At 41.4% G+C, this 25,207-nt stretch overlaps 1 protein-coding gene across 19 annotated transcripts in view; it reads right to left on the bottom strand.

The window, feature by feature from the left end:
• The window catches only part of fryl (furry homolog, like), a 450,071-nt gene that overhangs the window by 328,752 nt on the left and 96,112 nt on the right, over window positions 1–25,207 (bottom strand). For 2 of the 19 annotated variants that reach the window (XM_067987927.1, XM_067987934.1), the window contains exon 1: window positions 17,491–18,037. The exons of 16 other annotated variants lie outside the window; for them this stretch is intronic. In XM_067987927.1, the coding sequence (XP_067844028.1) occupies window positions 17,491–17,563 (73 nt within the window). In that variant the 5' untranslated portion in view covers window positions 17,564–18,037. Of the gene's footprint in view, window positions 1–17,490; window positions 18,038–25,207 lie in introns of those variants that run through there. One more of the 19 variants, XM_067987960.1, reaches the window with a different exon arrangement.

Below are 25,207 nucleotides of genomic sequence, written 5' to 3'. Positions count from 1 at the left end.
GCAACAATTATACATTCCTTTCTGATACAAAAACAGAAGAGGCAATGCGTCCCAACCATGGCTAACAAACAAAATTAAGGATAGTATTAGATCCAAAGAGTCGTCATATAAAGTTGCCAGAAAAAGTAGCAAGACTGAGGATTGGGAGCAGTTTAGAATTCAGCAAAAAAGGACCAAGAGATTGATTAAGAGGGGAAAAATAGAGTATGAGAGTAAACGTGCAAGGAACATAAAATTGGACTGTAAAAGCTTCTGCAAGTATGTAAAAAGAAAAAGATTAGTGAAGACAAATGTAGGTCCCTTACAATCAGAAACGGGAGAATTTATAATGGGGAACAGGGAAATTGCAGAGCAATTCAACAAATACTTTGGTTCTGTCTTCATGGAAGAGGATACAAATAACTTCCCAGAAATGCTAGGGAACCAAGGGACCAGTGAGAAGGAGGAATTAAAGGGAATTAGTATTAGTTAAAAAATAGTGCTGGTGAAATTAATGGGACCGAAAGCCGATAAATTCCCCAGGGCCTTATAATCTGTATCTCAGAGTACTAAAAGAGGTAGCCATGGAAATAGTGGATGCGTTAGTTGTCATCTTCCAAAATTCTATAGATTACGGAACAGTTCCTGCAGATTGGAGGATGGCAAATGTCACCCCACTCTTTTAAAAAAAAGGAAGGGAAGAGAGAAAACAGGGAACTACAGACCGGTTAGCCTAACATCAGTAGTCGGGAAATTGCTGGAGTATTATAAAGGATGTGACAACGGGACACTTAAAAAAATATCAACGGGATTAGACAAAGTCAACGTGGATTTATGAAAGGGAAATCATGTTTGACAAACCTACTGGAGTTTTTTGAGGATGTAACTGGTAGAATAGATAAGGGAGAACCAGTGGATGTGTTTATTTGGATTTTCAGAAGGCCTTTGATAAAGTCCCACATAAGAGGTTAGTGTGCAAAATTAAAGCACATGGGATTGGGGGTAATTGCGAGATCGAGCAAGGTGATAGTGCCACACAACACGTTAGATGGTATCCTCAGTGCGAAGACGGGACTTCGTCTCCACGACGACTGTGCGGTGGTCACTCCTACCAATACTGTCATGGACAGATGCATTTGCGACAGGTAGATTGGTGAGGATGAGGTCAAGTAAGTTTTTCCCTCATGTTGGTTCGCTCACCACCTGCTGCAGGCCCAGTCTGGCAGCTATGTCCTTCAGGACTCGGCCAGCTCGGTCAGTAGTGGTGCTACCGAGCCACTCTTGGTGATGGACAGTGAAGTTCCCCCATCCAGAGTACATTCTGTGCCCTTGCTACCCTCAGTGCTTCCTCCAAGTGGTGTTCAACATGGAGGAGGATTGATTCATCAGCTGAGGGAGGGCAGTAGGTGGTAATCAGCAGGAGGTTTCCTTGCCCATGTTTGACCTGATGCCATGAGATTTCATGGGGTCCAGAGTCAATGTTGAGGACTCCCAGGGCCACTCCCTCATGACTGTATATCACTGTACCACCACCACTGGTGGGTCTGTCCTGCCGGTGGGACAGGACATACCCAGGGAAGGTTGATGGAAGAGTCTGGGACGTTGGCTGAAAGGTATGATTCTGAGAGTATGGCTATGTCAGGCTGTTGTTTGACTGGTCTGTGGGACAGCTCTCCCAATTTTGGCACAAGTCGCCAGATGTTAGCAAGGAGGACTTTGCAGAGTCGACTGGGCCTGGTTTGCCTTTGTCGTGTCCGGTGCCTAGTGGTCCGATGCCGGGTGGTCCGTCCGATTTTATTCTTATTATGATTTTTTTTAGCGAGATTGTATAACTGAGTGGCTTGCTAGGCCATTTCAGAGTGCAATTAAGAATCAACCACATTGCTGTGGGTCTGAAGTCACATATAGGCCAGACCGGGTGAGGATGGCAGGTTTCCTTCCCTGAAGGACATTAGTGAACCAGATGGGTTTTCATGACAATCCGGTAGTTTCATGGCCACCATTACTGATACTAGTATTTTAATTCCAGATTTTTAAAATTTAATTAATTGAATTTAAATTCCCCAGCTGCCGTGGCGGGATTTGAACTCATAACTCCGGATTATTAGTCCACGCCTCTGGATTACTAGTCCAGTAACATAACCACTATGCTACCGTACCCTAAATATCAAATACTCTTGGATATTCAGCTCCCAGCCTTGATCACTCTGCAGCCATATCTCTGTAATTGCTATTATATCATATCCGTTTACATCTATATTCAATTCGTAGCCCAAATGTATGCTGCCTGAGTGCAATGTATTTCCTCATAGTTTTGTCAGGACAGCTCTTTGTACAGCACTTATATTAAAGCATTAATAGCATGTTTCATCATCAATATCTCTTTAAAAAATGTGTTAAAGAATTATTATGTCACTCCAGCATAGTTTTGTTTTGCTGCCTACTCGGGTTTTATTTGAATATTTTTGTTTGAACAGTGAATTCTGATGCCACTTAGCAGCTAATAAATCAGATAGTAAAGGTACAGTCATCAATCAGAAATTCTTCATTGATTGTGTCTTTATGTAAGTTAACCCTGTCCCCTTGTAGAGTTGGGTTCAGTAGCTCTTCAAAATCAGTTGCCCCAATGAGGTAATCAGCTTTTATTGCTTAAACAAAACTATTCCACAGGCTGCAATGGCTCAGCTGGTAAGTGTACTGTCCAGTGTGTTACGGAGCCGAACTGACCAGGAAGGTTCCAGGTTCTATTTTCTGTGCTGAGTTGAACCCCCCTGCCATATTAATCTATTTATCATCACCCCCTCCTCAAAAAACCCACCCTGGACCGCTCTATCCATGCAAGCTACAGCCCCATCTTCAACCCCCCTTTCCTCTTCTAAGCCCTTGAATGTGTTGTCGCCTCCCAAATCCGTGCCCATCTTTCCAGCAACTCCATATTTAAACGCCTCCAATCAGGTTTCCACCCCTGCCACAGCACTGAAACGGCCCTTATCAAATTCACAAATGACATCCTATGTGACTGTGGTGAACTATCCTTCCTCATCCTTCTCGACCTATCTGCAGTCTTTGACACCGTTGACCACACCATCCTTCTCCAACATTTCTCCTCCGTTGTCCAGCTGGGTGGGACTGCCCTCGCCTTGTTCCAATCTTATCTGTCCAGTCATAGCTGGAGAATCTCCTGCAATGACTTCTCTTCCTGTTCCCACACCATTACCTCTGCAGTTCCCCAGGGATCTATCCTTGGCCCCCTCCTATTTCTCACCTACATACTACCAGTCGGCGATATCATTCGAAAACATGTCAAGTTCCACGTGTTATCACAGCTGATGACTCCAAGCTCTACCTCACGACCACCTCTCTCGACCCCTCCACTGCCTCTGATTTGTCACTCTGCTTGTCCGACATCGAATATTGGATGAACATCCACTTGAAATTTTCTCCAATCAAATATTGGGAAAACCAAAACCATTGTCTTCAGTTCCTGCCACAAACTCCATTCCCCAGCCACCGACCTATTCCTCTCCCTGGCCACTGTCTGAGGCTGAACCAGACCATTCGAAACCTTGGCGTCCTACTTGACCCCGAGTTGAGCTTCCGACCCTATATCCTCTCCATCACCAAGACCGTCTAACTTCCACCTCCGTAGCATTGCCCATCTCTGCTCCTGCCTCAGCTCATCAGTTGCTGAAACCCTCAGCCATGCCTTTGTTACCTCTAGACTCAACTATTCTAAAGCTCTCCTGGCCAGCCTCCTACCTTGCACCTCCTTAAACTTGAGCTCATCCAATACTATGCTGCCCGTATCCTAACTCGCGCCAAATCCTGTTCACCATCACCCCAGTGCTCGCTGGCCTACATTGGCTCCTGATGCAGCAATGCCCCAATTTTAAAATTCTCATCCGTGTGTTCAAATTCCACCATGGCCTCGCCCCTTCCTATCTCTGTCACCTCCTCCAGCTCTACAACCCTCCAAGAACTCTGCGTTCCTCCAATTCTGACTTCATGCGCATCCCCAATTTCCTTCACCCCACCTTTGGCAGCGGTGTCTTCAGCTGCCTTCAGGTCCTAAGATCTGGAATTCCCTGCCTAAATCTCTCCTCCTTTAAAATGTTCCTTAAATCTACCTGTTTGACCACGCTTTTGGTCACCTGTCCTTATATCTCCTTATGTAGCTCAGTGTCCCATGTTGTCAGATATCGCTCCTTCGTAGTCGTCGTCTTCGTCTTCTTCTTCGTCTTCTTCTTCGTCTTCTTCTTCGTCTTCTTCTTCGTCTTCTTCTTCGTCTTCTTCTTCGTCTTCTTCTTCGTCTTCTTCTTCGTCTTCTTCTTCGTCTTCTTCTTCGTCTTCTTCTTCGTCTTCTTCTTGTAGCAGTAGTAAAGCTCCAGCCAGTAGAGATGCTGGGAGCTTTAAGCTTAAACAAGATGGTGAAGTACTCTAAAAAGTACACATTCATTCCATGATGTTTGATTGAGAGTTAATTCCACATTAAAGAAGTTTATGTCATAAACAAAATTGTTTAAATTTCACTGATCTAATGCCCAGACCCTGTGTTTAACAGAAATTAAAATGGTTCTTTAAAAAAAGTTTATTTGATCACTCCCCTAAATTTCTAGAACTACCATATGGAATCAGGTGTCCAAAAACTAAGCTCTTCCATCACAAACCACAGAACAGTACCATAACATCTATTTCCTTTTTTCTCTCTCTATTGGACATTCATATTGCTGTGGTAATTTACACAAGAGTCACCAATTGTAGCCAGAGAATAGGCCTGGTGCAACAATGGACTGCAAACATAATTCCACTTTTTATTCCCCTCACCAATTTAGTCCACTTCAAGCCTGCTCTCCTTGTTGGGGTACAGTTCCACAGGCACAGGAAGCCCCCTGCCCTTGACCCAAGCGGATGCTATTCCTGTGAGGATGGATCGTGATGTTGGTAGTCTATACACTTGTTGTTGCATTACAGCCTAGCCCAATCACTTCATCACCCAACACAGACCCACCCACCCCTACCGCCACCCCCCTTCCCTCTCCCTGCATGGGGGTTACTGGATATTGATCAGGAGTTGGATTACAAGCCTATTTTCCATTCCCTAACCCACAGGCACTAAAGCCTTTTAATGTAAAATTATTGGTGCAATGCTTTCAGCTTTTAGAGCAGCCGAACCCATTTCTTAGCAATATACAATATATTTACTTAAGCCTAATTGTACAGTACCAGCTGAGATCAGCTAATTCAGCAAATACCACAATGAACCTGGCACTTTCCCGGTCTGCTATTCATTACCTTAGCCAGGTGTACCATTATAATGTTTATTTTCTTCAAATATATATATAAAAAAATAAAAATTGCTGAAAAATGGGTCCTGCTGTTCTAAAAGCTGAAACTGTTCCACCAATAATTCTGGATGAGAAATGCCTAATCCCAAATTAAAGCATATGCATAAGTCTTGGGCCAAAATTAAAACATATCTTCTTTAAATAATCTACATTCTCATTACTGGAAATAACTTGCTACATTCTTATCCCTTCAATGTTTTCTTGCTGAAAATGTCTTACACATGTACGTCCATAATAACAGAACTAATTAATTCTCAAGATTTCATTTTATATTATCTCAAAATTTAGTTTTATATTTGCATATTAATGGAAAAAAAAGAGTATAGACACAGAAATCAAAATAATTCCCCCCCGCCCCCTAAAAAAACTAGCAAGGTGCCCCACTGCTACCTCTCTCCATCACCATTCTCCTTCAGACTTTGGGTTGCAGATTCCTATATGGTCATCATCAATTCTACTCTGTGATCAATCAACAGTAGGTCTGTTGTTCCAGTACCGTTACTGGCAACCCTCTTCCAAAGTCCTTCCCCCCCACACTTCAGCCAATTGCCAGAGTCACCAAAATGAACTCCAACTGACAGCCCAGCCAATGAAGACAGCTGAACTCCAATGCCAGCTGAGTTTCAAATACAAATTCAGACTCCAACCTGATCTATTGCCAGAGCCACCAAGACTGCTCCTCCTGCAACAGTGTAATTTTCAAGTTCTAAAGCAACTGCATTCCTTTATTAAAGTTACAAATTCTGAATTTATACTAGTCCCATGAATATCTCATCTCCACCGCTGGTAATCTGGGATATTACACAGCAAGTTGAACAAATATCTATGCCCATGAATCTCCTCAGAGTTGCTCCTGCTCCGCCACCGTAATTTTGCCACAGATGTGGCGGAAACCTGTTTAGACATATAGACGGGGTTTCCTCCGTATTTCCGGTGAAGTTACGGCAGCAAAATGGGAGTAACTCCAATTAAGTTCTCAGCCCATGAATTAGACAGCCAGTGACAGAGCAAAAGGCCAAACTGAATATTTTTATGGGACTAGTATAAATTTGGGTTAACATTTAAGGAATAACAGCAGAATTTATAACTTTAATAAAAGGAAGCTGGCCTCAAATATCTTAACTTAACTGTAGGGTTTGCTAAAGTGTGTTCTAGTGCACAGTGTCAGTTATCAACCATAACACATTGTGCTTCTCACAACAAAAACTGAATTTCAGAAATAAAAGATCAGCAATCTTCATTTGACAGCACAGCAGCAAGATACTTTTTTGGCAGTAACATTCCAAGACCACATGCAAATCTATTTTTGTAGTAAACATGTGTGCAACAATGGGTAATTGCAATAAAGTACCATAAGTGAGATGATATCTAACTTCTATACTCCAAGCACATTTTGATTTTAAAAAGTAGTAATTTATTATTTCTGCTAAAGGCAACACCATGCCCTCACATTAGCTGTATCCTTAGATCCAGCTTCACAATGAAATTACTGGATGCTATGTTTTCTCAACTTGTGCACACGCTTCTCTTTTGCACGCCATTATTTTTCCTTAGTCTGATTCACAATATCCACTACTATGTTGGTATCCCTTCCAGTTCAAAGTTCCCCATCCCAATTTCAGAAATATAATTTATAATGGCAAACTGCCAGACAAAGCTATGGGGTGCTAAATCTTTTGTCTCAGTATAACACTTAAAAGTAACTTTCCTTAATCACATTCCCTATTTTTGATCACCAAAGAATAGTTTAAGCAGGAAATTTGTTTGCAAATTTTCTGGATATAAACCAACTTCAGTATTATTTGAGATAAAAGAACTGTAACTATCATACTTCTAGTTTTCTATAAGTCACTTTACACTGATCAAGTTATACTATTAATCTTTATGATAAAGAACTTCAATACCTGATATTTTCTGTTCATGAATTACATCAAAATAGAGACTGAAGTGTATGAGCAATATCCATGCTCCAAATAAGACCATCCTCTATTTTAAAAGGGGTCTATTTAAAGAAATTTTTATTAGAAAGCCATAACTTCTTACTTTCATTTCTCTATAGTTTTTTTTAAATGAAATTAAAACTATTGTACAGGACATCATGAACCACACTGGTCCTGACAGCCTCTGTGCTAACTCCAGGACAGGTAATTTTTTTTACACACCCAAATAGGTCATTTGAATTAAACTTATATAATATCTTTCACTAATGTATTTGTTAGAATCATAAAATGTTACAGCAGTGAGTAGACCATTTGGCCCAACAACTGTGGCCAGTTTTGGGCTCTAAGAAATAACAAAAATATTCAAGGCTGGAGTCAGAACAGAGAAGAGAGTAAAAGGATAGTCAAAGGAAAGGTAGGCCAATTAGAGATCAAAAAGGAAATCTTCTTGTGGAGGCAGAGGGCATGGCTAAGGTACTAAATGAGTACTCTGTATCTGTCTTCACAAAAGGAGAGGATCCTGCCAATTTCAAAGTAAAGATGGAGGGGATAGAAAAATAGCATAGGATAAAAATAGATAAAAAGGAGGCACTAAAATGGTTGGCAGTGCTCAAAATAGAAAAGTTACCCGGTCCAGATGGGTTGCTGAGCAAAGTATTGGTGGAAATAACTGAGGCTTTGGATGTTTCAATTTGGATTTAAGAGCGCTGCCAGAGGACTGGAGAGTTGCAAATTTAACACCCCTGTTCAAAAAAAAGGTAGAAGGATAAACTATAGGCCAGTTAACCTACCGTCAGTGGTGGGAAACTTGCAGAGACAATAGTCCGGGACATTAATTGCCACTTGGAAGAACATGGATTAATAAAATGACAGCCAACATGGATTTGTTAAAGGCAAATCGCATCTGACAAACTTGATTGAGTTCTTCGATGAAATAATGGAGAAAGTATGTGTATATGGACTTTCAAAAGGTGTTTGATAAAGTGCCGTATAATAGACTTGTTAGCAAAATCGAAACCCATGACATTAAAAGGGCAGTGGCAGCTTGGATACAAAATTGGATAAGAGACAGAAAGCAGAGGGTAATGGTGAACGGCTGTTTATCAGATTGGAGGGAAGTGTACAGTGGTGTTTCCCAGGGGTCGGTATTAGGACCACTGCTCTATTTGATATAAATTAATTAACTGGAGTTGGGAATAGGAGGCAAACTTTCTAAGTTTGCAGATGACACAAAACATGGAAATGTAGTAAAGAGTGAGGAAGACAGTAGCAGTCTTAAGGAGTACATAAATAGACTGGTGAAATGGGCAGATACATGGCAGATGAAGTTTAATGCAGAGAAGTGTGAAGCCCACTCCTGGAGTATTGTGTACAGTTTTGGTCTCCTTACCTAAGAAAGGATATACTTGCCATAGAGGGAGTGCAGCGAAGGTTCACCAGACTGATTCCTGGGATGGCAGGACTGTCGTATGAGGAGAGATTGGGTCGACTCGGCCTGTATTCACTCGAGTTTAGAAGAATGAGAGGGGATCTCATTGAAACATATAAAATTCTGACAGGGCTAGACAGACTGGATGCAGGGAGGATGTTTCCACTGACTGGGGGGTCCAGAACAAGGGGTCACAGTCTCAGGATACGGGGTAGGACATTTGGGACAGAGATGAGGAGAAATTTCTTCACTCAGAGGGTGGTGAACCTGTGGAATTCTCTACCACAGAAGGCTGTGGAGGCCAAGTCACTGAATATATTTAAGAAGGAGCTAGATAGATTTCTAGACACAAATGGCATCAAGGGGTATGGGGAGAGAGCGGGAATATGGTATTGAGATAGAGGATCAGCCATGATCATATTGAATGGCGGATAAGGCTCGAAGGGCCGAAAGACCTACTCCTGCTCCTATTTTCTATGTTTCTATGCATTTTGGTAAGAATGAGGAGAGGCAAAATAAACTAAATGATACAATTTTAAAGGGCACGCAGGAACAGAGAGACCCGGGGGCTCACACACACATATCTTTGAAGGTGGCAGGACAAGTTGAGAAGACTGTTAAAAAAAGCATGCAGGATCTTGGGCTTTATAAAAGCATGCAGGATCTTGGGCAGCAAATTACCCAGCTTTCAAGAGAACAGCGTCCACGACACCACACAACCCTGCCGCGGTAACCTCTGCAAGACATGCCAGATCATCGACACAGATACCACCATCACACGAGAGGACACCACCCACCAGGTGCATGGTTCATACTCCTGTGACTCGGCCAACGTTGTCTACCTCATACGTTGCAGGAAAGGATGCCCCGGAGCATGGTACATTGGCGAGACCATGCAGACACTGCGACAACGGATGAACGGACACCGCGCAACAATCGCCAAACAGGAGGGTTCCCTCCCAGTCGGGGAACACTTCAGCAGTCAAGGACATTCAGCCACCGACCTTCGGGTAAGCGTACTCCAAGGCGGCCTTCGAGACACACGACAACGCAAAATCGTAGAGCAGAAATTGATAGCCAAGTTCCGCACCCATGAGGACGGCCTCAACCGGGATCTTGGGTTCATGTCACGCTACACGTTACCCCACCAGCGAACAAATGTTATCTGTTTTTAATATAACGGGTCAGTTGCTGTCTTTTCTATGTTTCTACCTCTCTATCTCTGTTTTTTTTTTGTTTGTTGTTTTTTTTGGTGATTTGTATATTCTGAGACCTGGCAGGTAACACCTGTCTGTCTGCACACTGATTGCCTTGGCAACGGGCAGTTGAAAAAACTGTCTGTTATCACCAGCATTGTTCTGTGAATTATAAATGCGACTTCATTTCGAGGACTTCATTTCCACATCGTTCACCTGAGGAAGGAGGTAGCCTCCGAAAGCTTGTGAATTTAAAATAAAATTGCTGGACTATAACTTGGTGTTGTAAAATTGTTTACAATTGTCAACCCCAGTCCATCACCGGCATCTCCACATCATTTATAAATAGAGGCATAGAGTACAAAAGCAAAGAAGTTATGATAAACCTTTATAAATCACAGGTTAGGCCTCAGCTGGATCAGTGCGTCCAATTCTGGGCACCATATTATAGGAAGGATGTGAAGGCCTTGGAGAGGGTGGAGAGGAGATTTATTGGAATGGTACCAGGGATGAGGGACTTCAGTTATGTGGAGAGATTGGAGAAGCTGGGATTGGTCTCTTTAGAGCAGAGAAGGTTAGAGGGAGATTTAATAGAGATGTTCACAATTATGAAGGGTTTTGATAGAACCATAGAAATTTAGGGATAGAGAGAAACAGTTTCCACTGGCAGGAGTGTCAATAACCAGAGGACACAGATTTAAGATAATTGGCAAAAGAACCTAGGGGAGATGAGGAGAATATTTTTCAAGCACCAAATTGTTAGGATCTGGCACATACCTCCTGAAAGGGTGGTGGAAATGGATTCAATAGTAACTTTGAAAAGGGAATTGGATATATACTTGAAAAGGAAATATTTGTAGGGCTATAGGGAAAGAGGAGGGTGGGATTAATTGGATAGCTCTTTCAAAAAGCCAACATGGGAACGACAGGCCAAATGGCCACCTTCTGAGCTGTAAGATTCTAAGAGCTACAAGGCTGAACCCTGGCATCAAAGTCTGAATTACGAGGAAAGACTGGAAAAACTTGGGCTTTTCAAGCTGGATCGGAGACATCCGAGAAGTGATCTTAGAAGTATATAAGATAGCCAATGGTATGGAAAAAGTTAATTCAGAATACTACTTTAAATTAACCAATGGGAGTAGGACAAGGGGACACAGGTTTAAACTATTAAAAGGTAATTTTAGGACCAATATCAGGAGGTTCTTCTTCACACCAAGAGTGATTATTGCTTAGAATGGACTTCCAAGCAAAGTGGTGGAGGTGAAAATCCTGAATCACTTCAGAAACAATTAGATGCAGCAATGGGGACTCCTGTCTACACTGTATTGAAAACCAACACAAGGAAAAACCTACTTGGCCCTTTCGTCACCAACCTACCTTTTCCAAACACATCTGTCCACAATTGCACATTAGGAATGACCATCACAGTTCTTGTGAAAACAAAGTCTTATCCCCACAATAAGGACATCCTTCCATCATACGGTGTGGCACTATAACCACGCTAAGTGGTACAGATCAAGGACAGGTCTAGCAGCAGCGGAAATGTATACAACCACATTCTGAAACCTCATACTCCAACAAATCCCTCTTAGATCACCATTAAGATGGGAGATCAATCCTGGATCAATGGAGAGTATAGAAGGGCAAGAACAAGGCACTTAGAATGAGGGACCAACCTACTGACGCTATTACACAGGACTGCCTACATGCTAAACACCAAAAGCACCACGTTACAGAGACAGCTAAACAGTCCCACAGTAATGAATCAGACCGAAGCTTTGGAGACCCAGCACATCCGGTCAAGAATGGTGGAGGACAACCGGGCAACTAACAGGAGGAGGAGGCTCCATGGACATTCCCATCATCAACAATGGCAGAGCCCAGCATATCAGTGCAAGAGACAAGGCTGAGGTGTTGCAACTGTCTTCTACTCAGCTTCCTCCCGAGGTCCCCACCATCATAGATACCAGTGACAAGCTAATTTGTGGTTCACGCCATTCAACATTATGTCGTGGCTGAGTTCACCAGACACAGGGAAGGCTATCGGCATGGTCAACATCCCAGTTACAGTGCTGAAGACCTGCGTACTAGAGCGAGCTGCTCCCTTAGCCAAGCTGTTCCAGTACAGTTATAGCACTGGTATCTGTCCAACAATGTGGAAGATTACCCAGGTACGCTCAACTCCAACCAATCATCAGTAAGGTGATGGAAGGCGCCATCACGTGACACCTACTCACCAATAACTGATGCTCAGTTCGGAGTCCACAAGAACCAGTCAGCTCCAGACCTCATCACAGCCTTGATTCAGACAAGGACGCAAGAGCTGAATTCAGAGGAGAGGCAAGAGCGGAAGGCCTCAACAACAAAGCAGCATTCCACTGACTAAGGCATCAAGGAGCCCCAGTAAAACTGAGGTTAATGGGGGTCGAGGGGGAACACCGTCAAATGGCTGCAGTCATATATGAATCAAAGACAAATGGTTGTAGTTGTTGGAGGCCAATCATTTCATCTCCTGGCCAGAGCAGCAGGAGTTACTAAAGGCAGCAACCACAGCCCAACCATCTTCAGCTGTTTCATCAATGACCTTCCCTCTATCATAAGACCAGAGGTGAGGCTGTGTGCTGATGATTCCACACTACTGAACTCCATTCACAACTCCTCTGATAAAGTCATCCTTCATCAACATCTTTGGTGTCTCTATTGACCAGAAGCTTAACTGGACAAGCCATATCAATACCATGGCTATAAGATGGTGGGAACCCTGTGACGAATGGCTCACCTCCTGACCCTCAAAGCCTATCCACCATCCACAAGGCTCAAGTCAGGAGTGCGATAGAATACTCACCACATGCCAAATGAATGCAGCTGCAGCAACACTCAAGCTCAATACCATCCAGAACAGAGAAGTTCGCTTTATCAGCACCCCTGCCACTGGATCGCTATCCACTCCCTCCACCAGTGGTGCTCTATGGCTGCAGTATGAACTATCTACACGATGCACTGTACCAAATCACCAAGGTTATTTTGACAGCACCTCCCTTCCCTGTGATCTCTACCAACAAGAAATACAAGAGCAGTAATGTCATGGGAGCAGCATCATCTCCTCATCACACATTTGTCATGACACGGGCATAGATCACTGTTCCTTCACTGTCACTGGGTCAATATCCTGAAATATCCTACCTAACATCATTGTGGCAGCACAATCACCACAAAGACAGCAGCAGTTCAAGGAGAAGGCCCATTGCCAGGCACTCGTGATAACTAGAAGCGGGCATTAAATGCGGCCTTGTCAGTGTTGCCCACATCCTATGCACAAATACTAAGCTGAGATGTGATTTAGCAAAAATGGAATAGAAACAGCTAATTGAAGATAAATCAGTGTCAGAGCAGTGGGAGGCATTCAAGAAGGAGATGGTGAAGGTTCAGAGCAAATATGTTCCCACAAAGAAAAAGGGTGGGACTTCCAAATCTAGAGCCCCCTGGATGTCAAGGAGCATACAGGGTAGGATAAGGCAAAAAAGGGAAGCATGTGTCAGATACCGAGAGCTCAATACTGCAGAAAATCTAGAGGAGTACAGAAAGTGCAGGAGTGAAATTAAAAAGGAAATTAGGAAAGCAAAGAGTGAGCAAGAAAAGATATTGGCATATAACATCAAGGAACACCCAAAGATGTTTTATAAATACATAAAGGACAAGAGCATAAGAGGAAAGAGGTGAAGACGTGGGTATGGTTCTTAATGAATACTTTGCGTCTGTCTTCACAAAAGAGGGGGACGATGCAGACATTGTGGTTAAGGAAGAGGAGTGTGAAATATTGGATAGGATAAACATAATGAGAGAGACAGTATTAAGGGGTTTAGCATCTTTGAAAGTAGATAAATCGCCAGGCCCAGATGAAACGTATCCCAGGCTGTTAAAAGAAGCAAGGGAGGAAATAGCGAAGGCTCCGACCATCATTTTCCTCCAACTGGCTACAGGTATGGTGTTGGAGGACTGGAGGACTGCTAACGTTGTACCATTGTTTAAAAAGGGAGAAGGGGATAGACCAAGTAATTACAGGTCAGTCAGCCTAACCTCGGTGGTGGGCAAATTATTGGAATAAATTCTGAGGGACAGTATTAATTGTCATTTAGAAAGGCACAGATTAATCAAGGGCAGTCAGCATGGATTTGTTATGGGACGGTCGTGTCTGACTAACCAGATTTAATTTTTTGAGGAGGTAACAAGGAGGATCGATGAGTGTTGCGTGTTTGATGTAGTCTGCATGGGTTTTAGCAAGGTCTTAGCAAGGTCCCACATGGCAGACTGGTCGGAAAAGTAACCGCCCATGGGATCCAAGGGAAAGTGGCAAGTTGGGTCCAAAATTGGCTCAGTGGTAGGAAGCTAAGGTTAATGGTCGACGGGTGTTTTTGTGACTGGAAGGCTGTTTCCAGTGGGGTTCAGCAGGGCTCAGTACTAGGTCCATTGCTTTTTGAAGTATCTAATTAATGATTTAGACTTAAATGTAGGGGGCTTGATTAAGAAGTTTGCAGATGATACAAAAGTTGGCAGTGTGGTCGATAGGAGGAAAGATGTAGACTGCAGGAAGATATCAATGGACTGGTCAGGTAGGCAGAAAAGTGGCAAATGGAATTCAATCTGGAGAAGGATGAGGTAATGCATTTGGGGAGGGCAAACAAGGCAAGGGAGTACACAACAAATGGTAGGATACTGAGAAGTGTAGAGGAACAGAGGGACCTTGGAGTGCATGTCACAGTTCCCTGAAGGTAGCAGGACAGGTAGATAAGGAGGTTAAGGTGGCATATGGAATACTTTCCTTTATTAGTCGAGACATAAGATATAAGAGCAAGGGGGTTATGCTAGAACTGTATAAAACACTAGTAAGGCCACAGCTAGAGTACTGCATACAGTTCTGGTCACCACATTACAGGAAAGATGTGATTGCATTGGAGAGGGTACAGAGGAGATTACGAGGATGTAGCCAGGACTGGAGGATTTTAGCTATGAGGAAAGATTGGATAGGCTGGGGTTGTTTTCTTTGGAACAGAGGAGGCTAAGGGGAGATCTAATTGAGATGTATAAAATTATGAGTGGCCTAGATAGAATGGATAGGAAGAACCTGTTTCCCTTAGCAGAGAGGTCAAAAACCAAGGGGCATAGATTTAAAGTAACTGGTAGAAGGATTAGAGGGGAGTTGAGGAGAAATGTTTTCACCCAGAGGGTGGTGGGGGTCTGGAACTCACTGTCTGAAAGGGTGGTAGGTGCAGAAACCCTCATCACATTTAAAAGATGCTTGGATGTGGACTTGAAAGTGGAATTCGGCTGGATGGCTCTTTCTCAGCCAGATACGATGGGCCGAATGGCCGCCTCCCGTGCCGAAAATTTCCATGATTCTATGATAACAATTTTAAAACTAGCAGGCCGTACCACGGAGCAGGGACAGACATGTGGTTCTAAGGAGTTGGGACAGAAAGGTTAGAGCTGCCCTCCTTTGAGAAATATTTTTAGCTTCTCTCCTTCCTCTTTTGGCGCAAATGATAGGGCAGATGCAGACAATGCCTGTTCTCTTCCAATGCCATTCTATAACTGGCTGCAAGAAGTACCGAAGCCCAGCCATCAGGACTTAGCCATCCTCCCTGCATTGAAGTACTTAACCTCTGATTGTCATTTAGCCCCACTGTCCTGGAAGGTCAGAAACTTGCCGCATGAATAATTAATAGGCCAGGTCCTACTGATATTGTTTTGAATACTGTATTAAGAAAGCAAGTGAGTAGAAGTGTTTTCAGTCCGATGATGACCCAGTCTCTACTAGCATTTGAACTCCCCTAGGAAACAAGTTTGTCCGAGTCATTTTGGAAAGTGAAGGATGAGGACCTTTATCAGTTTTCTCAAGAACACCTCCTGTAGGTTAACCAAGGAATGCCAATAAAATACCCATAGAGGTTTTCAATCAACCACTGCAGTCTCCTGACCAAATATAAGTGCATATTTTATCTGAGTAAATTCAAAGTTTACCAAAAACAATTTTTTAAAATTAAATATATACTGTGCCATCCATAAAATGCTCATTATTAAGACAAACATTAACCAAAAAATGTTGTTTTTTCCCCCACTATTGCCCCAATCTCTCATCAATTCCTCCACTATCATCTCTCAGTCTGACAGTTGGCAATTAAGGCAATGTAACTCTGCAGTGAAAGATTAGTTCTCTTTTCTATTTCTCTTTCTCTTGCCCTGCCGAGCATCCCCCACCCCAAACCCCATTCCAAAAAATAGGATTGTGTTTTTTCTAATTTAAATAAAAATTAAAACACCCAAAGAGCTAAAGAAATTAAAATGTCTGCTAAAAGCAGGGAGTTAAACTGGCAACATAATGAATTCAAAATGATTTCATCATCAGACTGAAAACACTTCGACTCACTTGCTTTCTTAATACAGTATTCAAAACAATATCAGCAGGACCTGGCCTATTATATTTTTGAGTGCAGCACTGAAAAACTAACCACTAGTAAAGAATGATCTTTGAAATGCTGGCAGTGGATAAGCTCGAGTGGTTAGGATCGTTAGTTTCCAGATGGGTGAGTTAGTTTCCTCCCGTAGGCTGGCAGATCCACCAATATTGCAACATTCGGTGCCACATTTTCTTTTGGAGGGGTTGGTCAGAATTTTGCTAATCCCATTTCCTGCTGCCTGATCTGGAGTCTAAACTGTCACTGACTGGGTACTGTAAGATTTTACTCATTTAAACACTGCAGTAAGCAACCTTCAAAAAGGAGTTGTCATGCAGCATTACACATAAGCTTGGGAGGAGAGGGAAATGATAAACAAAAGCACTTTTAACATATAAGAGCTGGACAGCTGTTTCACATAATGTTCCTGACAAAAGTATGAACTACTGACGTTCAAAATATTGGCAGAAAGTGTGCATACCAAAACCCAGCCATATTAATGTCACTCCATTGTTGCTACTGAATAGAAAAAGCTAAACTATAATCAAACAGCAGCTAGCTATGCATTGACATTCTGCACACTAAGCCGGCTTGTAATTCTGGAATGGTATTGCTCTATATCTGGCTTTACAAAAAGAATTTAGCAGCACAAAATGACATGTGAGCATTTCATAACATATCCTACTGGTGGTAAACTGCACAGCATCATTTTCATTCCATCAATAAGAACATTAACCCTTAGTTACAAAATTAACCTAGCATACCAATATTTACTGGTTACAATTAATTATTAAATTATTTGAAAGCATAAGCAACAGAACACTCCAATTCAGGTACAATAAATACTGTGGCTACAATAGAAATAGAACTCAAAATACTCCTCATATTTTGCTCACAGTAGCAGGATAGTGAAAAAAAAATCAATTCTATATAGATAAAAATAACTGAACGCAGTGGCTCTGTAGAACAATGCATTATTTCAGCTTATTTACAACAAAGGGATTGACACAAAAGATCCACCCTGTAAAAAAAGACAATTAAACGGTTCACATTAGGGATAATTTCCTTCCATTTTACACAGTTCTTACAATACATAAATACGATCACATTTATTATTTGCATATATAAGTGAAATATGTTTTTACTTACAGCTACTACTCCAAGACTTCAGCAGAGACTTGATGCTGATTTCAAAAAACACAGAATCCTGTAGGCTTAACATTATGCCTTTTGATGAGCAGCAGCAGCAAAAGGATTTATCACAACAGTTTGTCCAGGCTGTGTGTTTATTTCGTCTCAAATTGCTGTCCCTTCACTCCTTTCAAAGGCAGCGCAGTTCTGGCCTCAAGTGTCCCTTTCTCATTATCATGCAGTCTTTCTGTGTGACGCACGCTTTGAGTTCCAGCAATGCTGAATGCAGCAGATGAACTCACAAGCAGGCCACAAAACTTACTCTACAGGGTAGTTTGAAGGACAATTTCACCTTTCACGCGACACAACATGTATCTTCCACAAAGACTGAACCGTATGATTCACACACAAAGGGTAGTCTATAATGGCTAAGTCGAGCAACTGCTACCAGCTGCTTCCTATGATGTTGGTAAACACAGTACAGAAGGGTGGAGCTCAGAACTATTGAAAACAACTGCTTAGTTCTAGCTACCAGAGAAATACAAATGCACACAGTGGAACCACCAGAGCACCTCTCTGTACAACTGACAACCTTTCACAAAGTCACCATTAAAGTACATTCTCTGGCACTGCTTGCTTCTGAAAAGCCTGGCTCCCGTGTCTCTTCACAGCAGTACATTACTTCCTACAGCACCGCCCACCCGGTCAATAATCAGCGACTTCTCAGCATGCTTGTGATGACGCAGGACATAGCGTCCCACTTAATTTACCAAAGATAATGCTAGCTGGCTGGCTTTTGCTTGGGGGAGGGGAGGAGGAGGGAGTAGGGTGATGCAATCAATACTGTGGGTTTTCGGCCTTTAGTGCTGCATTTCGGCTTACCTCACTCAACATTTTTTCCTTCCCCAGCTGCCTAAATAAAATTTCTCTCGTTTCCCAATTGCAGTAGAACAGAAACAGATTACAATGTTCTAACCATCATAAAAGCATTTTTACATGGATGATTTTTAACTATATAAGACACACACCATTTTAAGATAACATTTTGTCTCAGTAATTAAATCTTCAATAAACATTTAAAGAATTCAACAGAGAAGCAATTTATTTTTACCTATATTTTACCCAATTAAAAAAAAAGTTTCTCCCCACCCACTCCCATAAAAAAGGCTTCCCGCAACAACAACTTGCATTTATAGAGCGCATTTAATGTAGGAAAACATCCCAAGGCGCTTCACCGGAACTTCAACAGACAAAAAGTGACACCAAACCAAAGGAGGCATTAGGAAAGGTGACCTAAAACTTAATAAAAGCAATATGTTTTAAGAAGGGTCTTAAAGGAGAAGAGAGAAGTGGGGAGGTTTGGGAAGGGAATTCCAGAGTGTGGGACCTAGATGGCCGAAGGCGCAGCCATCAATGGTGGGGGAAAGGGAGTGGGGGATGCATGAGGCCAAAGTTGGAGGACCGCAGAATTCTAGGATGTTTGTAGGACTGGAGGAGGTTACAGAGATAGGATGGGGCGAGGCCATGATTTGAACAGGAGGATGAGAATTTTTAAATTGAGGCGTTGGTGGACTGGGAGCCAATGTCACTGAACACATAGGTGAGGGGTGTGCAGGACTTGGTGCAGATTAGGATATGGGCAGCAGAGTATTGAAGGGACTGGTATACAACATTTGTATCTCAGTTCAGTGACTATCCTGCAACTTCAATAAAATTAAAATAGAATACACGGAATAAAAAATAATAATCTGCACAAAGAATGATGTGCAAAAGACGACTAATATTTTCTCACTTTAGGTGAAATTAACATACCCCGTACTTTCAGCAGTAAAAATACAAATGTAGAAGAAATGTTACGCTTTGATTAAAATTATATATGCATTTAAATATTGCGTCTGATTCAGTGAAGTGTCCCACCTAGTGCTCAGTTAAGAATTGGCAACGCTTCTCACTTGGACGATGGCACACAGGTGTTTGTTAGCGTTGTGATTCAAACCCTTCGTGGTTTTTTCATGAAAGAATGATTTGAAAAATTCACAAAGTTCTAAATTCAAATTATTTTAGAATTGAGGCCTGCGTAAATGTATTCTTGAATGCATGCCAGTCTATTAGTTCAAAATTTAGTTTATGGATATGAAGTAGCTCTATAAAACTATTTTTACTGTGATTAAATTTAATATAAACATCATATGATTTTGCAGAGACAAGTCAAAATGGAGTATATTTTTGCTGCAACTTTGATAGTATATGTAGTATATTTTAGAAGGCATATCAGTGTTCTGGATGGCCTACTTGTGTCAGGAAGCTTCACAGCAACTGCAGGTCCCTGTATAGTTTTAATAACCTTTAAAGACGTAATTTTAAACTAACAGCAACCTATCTTACGCAAGTTCTGGAAGCACAGGGATTGACAATGATAAGACATTATAATATCTGAAATGCAACAGTAAACAAACAAGTTTACATTTCAGAGAATTTAGAGTTACGGCAGAGATTATTTATACAAAAACTGTATTAGCATTCACCTGCACCTGTGCATTCCATGTCTATTAAAGAGCAACAATTCTCTGTGGGGGGAATACTTTTCATCTCCGTGATCCCAGAACATTGATAAGAAAAAGTAATCATCTGTCAAAAATATTCTCCATTTTTGCTCAAACAAAAATCAAATTTCACAAAGATTTGTCATCCAAATACTCAGCAGGCCCATTTCCTGTAGCTACATTGATCTGAATGGAGAACCAGTAACCTTCCGAGTCCTGGATATCAATCTCAGTGCTTGAACACAACTCAAGAATTCAATACCAGCCACCACTTTAAAAAAAACTGTTCCCCCTTTAAAGGGAGTATTTTACTCCAGCACTATCTCCTCTCCCATGCATTCCACAGTGTTCCTTTCCTAGGCAGCTTTGCGCATTAGTGTTTGCTCCAATTATTTTAGCAATTACAGAGGCCTTGTTGTATACCGTAATGAACTTTCACAACTTAATAAACTACTGAAAGAACTTCAATACTTTTACATACATGGAAAACTGCAATTTCACCCTCAAAAGGAATATGGCTAGGATAGGAGACTTGGCTGCTTCTAAGATCAATTTTGACTTATACTTATAAGTAATAAATTACCATGTAATATTCAAGTCTTGAAATATTCAACTAATAACCTCAAATTGTTAGAGGAGTATGCAAGGCAATAAACATTTCCTACATCTATTAAATGCAGGGGTAATTATAATACAAAGACATTCACTGTTGAGGACATGGATGAGAAACTAGGGTTACTATATTTTACTTCAAATCGTTTTTTAAAAAAAACAAGTCTCACTAACAATTCAATGAGCCATATCTAAGTTTTAGATTTTTACATAGCTCATATATTAAGATATTTCTTGTGAAATTCTCCATCAAAAAATTATTTTTTTCCAGCTATTTAGTGGAGATAAACATCATTAACTATTGGTGAGAGTGAAAACACTCACCCTTTACCCTCTGTTCTTTGGTCTTGATTGAGCCACATCATGGTAAAAAGCAATAAAGTCAATAGTTATAAAGTTGAAGCTCCACTAGAAAAATATTTTGTATTTGAAATTTCTTGGCAACATATTTCAATGTTACCTTTCAAAAAGTGATAATGGGCACTACAACTTTAAATTTACCCCATAATTTCTTCCCATTTGTACCTAATAAACTCGAGAATAGTTGGGACTCATTCTCAAGAAATTATGCTTCAAAGGTTAATCTCCCAATGATAGATATGAATCATAGGAACAGGAATAGGCCATTCAGCCCCACAAGCCAGTTCCCCCATTCAATTAGATCATGGCTGAACTGCACCTCAATTCCATTGCTCCATATCCCTTAATACCCTTGCCTAAGAAAAATCTATCTCAGTTTTTCATTTTTCAATTGATATAGCTTCAATAGCTTTTTGAGAAAATGTTCCAGATTTCCACTACGCTTTGTGTGAAGAAGTGCTTCCTGACATCATCCCTGAAAGGCCTAGCTCTAATTTTAAGGTAATGTCCCCTTGTTCTGGACTCCCTCACCAGAGGAAATAGAGTAGATAGAGAAAAACTATCAAATCCTTTAATTATCTTAAATATTTCAATTAAATCACCCCTTAATCTTCTACGTTCAAGGGAATACAAGTCTATTTTATGCAACCTGTCCGCATAATTTAACCCCTTTTGCCCAGGCATTATTCTGGTGAATCTGCCCTGCACCCCCTCCAAGGCCAATATATCCTTCCTGAGGTGCGGAGAACTGAATGCTGTACTCCAGATGCAGTCCAACCACAGCTCTGTACATCTGTAACATAACTTCCACCCCTTTGCATTCCAGCTCCCTTGAGATAAAGGCTAATATTCCATTAGCTTTTTAAATTATTTTTTATACCAGTCCACTAGTTTTTAATGATTTCTGTAGATGGACCCCTAAATCTCTCGGCACATCCACAGTTCCTAGCTTCTTACGATTTAGGAAATAGTCTGATCTATCTTTCTTAGGTCCAAAGTGGATGACCTCACACTTCCCCACAGTGAACTCCATCTGCCACTTGTGCCGCATAATTTAACCCCTTTAGCCCAGGCATCATTCTGGTGAATCTGCCCTGCACCCCCTTCATGGCCAATATATCTATCAATGTCCCTTTGAAACTTTCTGATATTTCTACACAATTTACCGGCCACCTAACTTGGTGTTGTCAGCAAACATGGATATACGGCTCTCTGTTCCTTCATCTAAGTCATCGATAAATATAGTGAAAAGCTGAGGCCCCACTACAGATCCCTGGGGGACACCACTAGTCACATCCCGCCATTATCCCTGCTCTCTGTCTCCTACCTCCTAACCCATTCCCTACCCAGGTCAATAGGTTGACTCCAGTTCCATGCGCTTTCATTTTTGTTAACAATCGCTTGTGTGGAACCTTATTGAATGCCTTCTGGAAGTTCACTAAAGCTTTCTGAACTTTAAAAAGGAAAAACAATACAGTACAGATATAATGGTGTAAAGGGCAAGAGTCCCTTCCATTAGAATAATTCATCTGGCTGGAGAGATAGAGAAAAAATGGAATAGAAACAGAAAATGCTAGAAATACACAGCAGATCCGTCAATATCTGAAAAGGAAAAGAATAACATTTTAGGTAGAAATTGGTTCAGGATTGGTATAGGCAAGAAGGATAGCGCTGCAAGAAATTAGTATGGGGACGCAAAAGATTGCTTGTTACTGGGATTGTGTTACAGATGGCAGAAATGATTAAAGATCTGATGAATGCAAAGGCTAACAAAATGAAGGGTGAGGTGAAGAAGGGCCTATCATGAAAGGAAGGCGAAGGATTGACACCAGAGGCATGGGTAATGGAGCTGGTGCCTCCCTCTGCTTTCCATAAGAACTATTGGCTCTATGATACCCTCATTCATTCTCCCATTACACCTTATGACCAACTGCTCTTCCCACTTTCCCCTGCAACCACATCACAGTTTGGGGGCCCAAACACTTTTGCTATGCAATACAATAATTTACATGTACCTCGTCCAATCTAAAATGCTGCACTGGTGGCTCACTGTGTCGTGTCCTCCATATTCAGGAGAGGACGCAAAGATTAGGTGGCTGATTTGGCCAGAAGTAAGGATTTCCTTGCGGCTTACAATTCAAATTCTCCCTCCAGTTATCACTCTGAACTGTCAGCTTTTGCCCTCCTGCACTACTCCAATCAAGCTCAATTCAGGAATATACCCATTTTCCTCCTAGACACTCGCGTCGCTGGTCTGAAAAGTGGCGTCAGCAACTTCAGGGCGTAGGTATTTCCCCAATATTCTTGCCAGATTTTCACATTCCTTTTTAAGAACTGTTTTATTCTTTTTTTTTTGTTTTTTTAATGCTTTCCACAGACTGACAGATACTTTTTGGATATCAACCATTATTTTTCAGCTTTTCCCAACAATTTAAAATCACTTTATGGCCTTTAACGAAAGAAACAATGAACCTACATTTATATAGCACCTTGCATGACTTCAAGATGTCCCTAAATGCTTCACAGCCAATAGCGTACTTTTTAAGTCTAGTCACTGGTGTAATGTAGGGAAATACAGCAGCCAAACTGCACTCAGCAAGGTCCCACAAACAGCAATGAGATAAATGGTTTTAGTGATGTTGCTTGATGTTGGCCAGGACACTAGAAAAACTTCCCTTCTTCAAATAGTGCCATTGGATCTTTTACATCCGCCTGAGAGGGTAGACGGGGCCTTGGTTTAAAGTCTCATTTGAAAGATGAATCCACTAACTGCCTGCTTAAAGTAATCTACATATCTGCACTCTTGATCTTTACCCGTTGTTCTCCCCTAACCTCTTTGATTTGGTCATTCTTATAAGAGAGCTCACCTTCCTCTCCACGCTAACTTTGATGAAGAGTCTGATTCAAAAGATTAATCTGCCTTGTCAAATTTCGACAGATCCACTGTATATTTCCAGCATTTTCTGTTTTTAATTCATCATTCTTGGCTATGTGGATCATGAAGCAATCCAGGATAATTACAAATGTAGATTTGCATCAAGAAGTATGAGAAGACAGAAAGCAGAATTACAACCTCAACCTATATGGAGGACGCCGTGTGATACATTGTACCAAATCATGATTTTTTTTTTGGTTAGGGAGGAACCCATTATGGATTTGAAGGATGAAAAACAAAAAAAAACACACTAATTAAAGGGAAGGAAAGCCTACGAAAATAAATAAATCCACCTCCTAAACCTGATAAACACACACTGTGTGTGGGTTTTTTTTCAAAAGGCAAAACAGATGACAGGAATGTTACATCACAGAAAATTCAAAAGATCTGAGGTAGCAAAGGGAGAGGCAGATCAGGAGGGCTCAACAGGAATGGGAGGAAGAGGTGACACTTTGGGAGAGTTTGGTTGGAATAGAAAGATGATGAGCAACAAGCAGGAAGTTCAGTAGCAGCTGAGAATGATAAATGTTATATTTGATTCATAAATAAATTCCAAATTTCTATAAGAAATCTCTGTCCAGACAGGAATGTACTAGTAGAGATATCTCTGATTACACCCAAAATGTTAACCTATCTCACTTTCCAATACTGGCCAACCATTTTTGCATTCTAAGCATTTTTGTTTTCTTTTAAAGGGGAAGGAAATCTAAATGGAGTACTTTGCATTGATTTAGAAAATATCCACTTCACCTGCCTCTGAAGTGATGTCACTGTTGGGAGGCAGCCCTCTGCATCCCAGCACAGCTCAATTCATTGCAATGATGGAAAAACTTCAGGCTGGCTTGGGATCTGACCCAGAGGCATCCAACCCCAGGAAAACACCATCAGTTGATCTAAATTTATCAATAGGTCTACAGTTTTGTTGTGGTAAATTTTGGGTAAAATTGTGGATTAATCACAGCAAATAAAATGCCAGAAATCAAGAAAATAACAAAGTCATGAAAACCCATGTTATGTGGTAACCATAATTTATTTTGCTCTATTTCTCTTCTTTCCTCGACTTGTTTTTCTCTCACTTCTTTTCACTTTCTCTTTCTTACTCTTCTGTTTTTGCCTTTTCTTTTGTTTGTCTTTATAGCTGTGAGTGGGGAAAACAAGATGTGGAGATGCCGGTGATGGACTGGGGTGGACAGAAGCCTCCGAAAGCTTGTGATTTCAAATAAAGCTGTTGGACTATAACCTGGTGTTGTAAGACTCCTTACATTGGGGAAAACAACACCAGGCA

Source organism: Heptranchias perlo, chromosome 1 (genome assembly GCF_035084215.1).
Source record: "Heptranchias perlo isolate sHepPer1 chromosome 1, sHepPer1.hap1, whole genome shotgun sequence".
Classification (NCBI taxonomy): domain Eukaryota; kingdom Metazoa; phylum Chordata; class Chondrichthyes; order Hexanchiformes; family Hexanchidae; genus Heptranchias; species Heptranchias perlo.
This window is presented reverse-complemented; position numbering and strand designations above follow the sequence as displayed.